Raw genomic sequence first — 2,317 nt, 5'->3', positions numbered from 1 at the left:
GGACCGAGCCTGCGAAACTGTTTTTAGAGAAATACTTCCCAGAAACGCGAGTCTCCACTCTTAGAAGAGAAATCCTTGGGATCAAACAAGGAAGACAGAAGCTCTACATACCTACTGGGATAGATTCAAGAAGTTGTTGGTTTGTTGCCCCCAACATGGAATTAGTGATTAACAGGTCTATAACTGTTTCTGTGAAGTTCTGACACCCATGGAGAGGCGCCTGATAAATGCTTCAAGTGGAGGATCTCTAGGAGATATGACACCAACAGAAATTCGGGAGCTGATCGAGAAGTTAGCAATAGAGTCAAAGCATTCTGCTACTGAAGAAGAATGGTATCCGGATCAACCAAGGGGTGTCAAGGAAGTCAATAATGTTCATCTGGAAGCTCAGATATCTGAATTGACGAAAGCTGTTCTGCTCCTGACCAAAGAAAAAGCAGTTGCAAAGAAACAATGTGGGATTTGCTTGAAGACTGATCACCCTACTGACATGTGCCCAATATTGCAAGAGGATACAGTTGCAGTAAAAGTTGTCGGGGGCTACCACCAGAATTTTCAGAATAATTATCAGCAAAAACAACAATTTCAGCCTCCACCCGGATTTCAGCAGCAATGAAATTTTCAGCAACCGGGTTTTCAGCAGACAAATTTTCATCAAAATTCTCACTTTCAGCCCAACTTTCAGAACTCGAATTTCCAGAATCAAAACTTGCAACATCAACCCAGTAGCTCTAGTGTGGCCTTAAAAGATATAGTAAAGAGTCCAACCACGAGCACCCAAACATTCCAGACCGAAACTAGAGCTAGTATCAAGAATCTGGAGCAACAGGTGTCTCAACTTGCCACTTTTGTGGGTCGTCTGGAGTCTCAAGGAAAGTTACCAGGGCATACTGAAAACAATCCAAAGCATCATGTGAGTGCTATTTTCTTGAGAAACGGGAAAACATATGAAGGCCCAAGCTCATCTGAACTAAAAAACAAAGATGAAGAAGAGTTTGAAGAGGTTCTGATAGAAGAAGGAGATGTGGAAGGGATAGAAAAAGAAGCTGAAGCTGAAGAGTTTGAAGAGGTGTTGGTTGAAGAAGAATCTGAAAAGCTGGAAGAAAAAGAAACTCCAACACTACCCAAGCCAATTCTGAAGGACTACAAGCCATTACCTCCACTCCCATCAAGACTGAAGAGTACGAAGCGCGAAAGAGATGATGAAGATATTATGGAAATTCTTCGCAAGGTTGAGGTAAATATCCCACTTTTAAATATTATCCAACATATCCCTCGCTATGCTAAGTTTCTTAAAAATTTATGCAACCCAAAGAACAAAATGAAATTTAATGAGATTGTAAAAGCTGGCGAAAATATCTCCTCTATTTTACAAAAAGGTTTGCCTCTAAAGTGCAAGGATCCGGGGATTTTCTCAGTTCTTTGTAAATTGGGGAGCCTTGATTTTCCAAAACCCATGCTTGAACTAGGAGCTTCAGTCAATGTCCTCCCCTATTCTGTTTTTGAAAAATTAAAAATGGGAACTTTACAAAAGACCGGGACAATTATCCAATTGGCTGACCACTCGACAGTACACCCAAAAGGTGTACTGGAGGATGTTCTTGTCTAAGTGGATAATCTGATTTTTCCTGCTGAATTTTATATATTAGACATGGGAAACTTGGACACTTCTGATCCAAACTCTATTATTTTGGGAAGACCTTTTATGAAAACTGCAAAAACTAAAATTGATGTTTTTGGTGGTACACTTTCAATGGAGTTTAATGAGGAAGTTGTGAACTTTAAAATTAATAATGATGACTTTCCTTTTGAAAATATTTCTGTCAATTATATGGGTACCAGCAGTCCTTTGTCTGAGGGATGCTGTGAGATTTCTAATGTCTCTGTGCAAGAAAATTTTTTAGACAAAAATTCATCTGATATTATATCCAAGGAGCTGGCAGAAGATAAGCTTGGGGAGGTGGAAGAGGTTGAGCTGAAATCTGCTATGGAAGAAGAATCAGATAAAAATATGAAAAGAAAAAAAAACTTTTGGAAAAAGAAAAGGTGGAAGTGGTGATTTCAGATACGAAACTGAAAAGAAGAAAGTTTAAAGAAAAGAATGAGGAGATTCCTGCAAAGAAAAAGAAGATCAGAAAGAGAAAGAAGTCTAATCAACCGAAAGACTTATCTGATAACTATTTGGAGTCTTTCCAGTTTGCTGAACAAGTTCCAGATCCACCCATATTGACATATTTGAAGGGATCTGGAGTCACAAGGAAAAGAGTTGAGCTTCAGAGAAGTCCCAACCACACCAGTTAATAATCTGGTTGGGCAA

At 39.1% G+C, this 2,317-nt stretch overlaps 1 protein-coding gene across 1 annotated transcript; it reads left to right on the top strand.

Annotated features, from left to right (window-relative positions):
- The first annotated feature begins 208 nt into the window (after window positions 1-208).
- On the top strand, window positions 209-1,609 carry LOC145104807 (uncharacterized). Its single transcript, XM_079041984.1, has 2 exons — window positions 209-523; window positions 674-1,609. The coding sequence occupies exons 1-2, from the start codon at window positions 209-211 to the stop codon at window positions 1,607-1,609; spliced, it is 1,251 nt and encodes a 416-aa protein (XP_078898110.1).
- Window positions 1,610-2,317: the final 708 nt, after the last annotated feature.

Source organism: Lactuca virosa, chromosome 4 (genome assembly GCF_052849685.1).
Source record: "Lactuca virosa cultivar CGN04683 chromosome 4, Lactuca_virosa_CGN04683_v6, whole genome shotgun sequence".
NCBI classification, from domain to species: domain Eukaryota; kingdom Viridiplantae; phylum Streptophyta; class Magnoliopsida; order Asterales; family Asteraceae; genus Lactuca; species Lactuca virosa.
This window is presented reverse-complemented; position numbering and strand designations above follow the sequence as displayed.

Excerpts from the sequence above, each read along its gene's own strand:
- LOC145104807 (XM_079041984.1), top strand. The coding sequence starts at position 209 with ATGGAGAGGCGCCTGATAAATGCTTCAAGTGGAGGATCTCTAGGAGAT. Across the intron at positions 524-673 it reads TGCAAGAGGATACAGTTGCA|CCCAACTTTCAGAACTCGAA; the intron begins GTAAAAGTTGTC and ends TCTCACTTTCAG.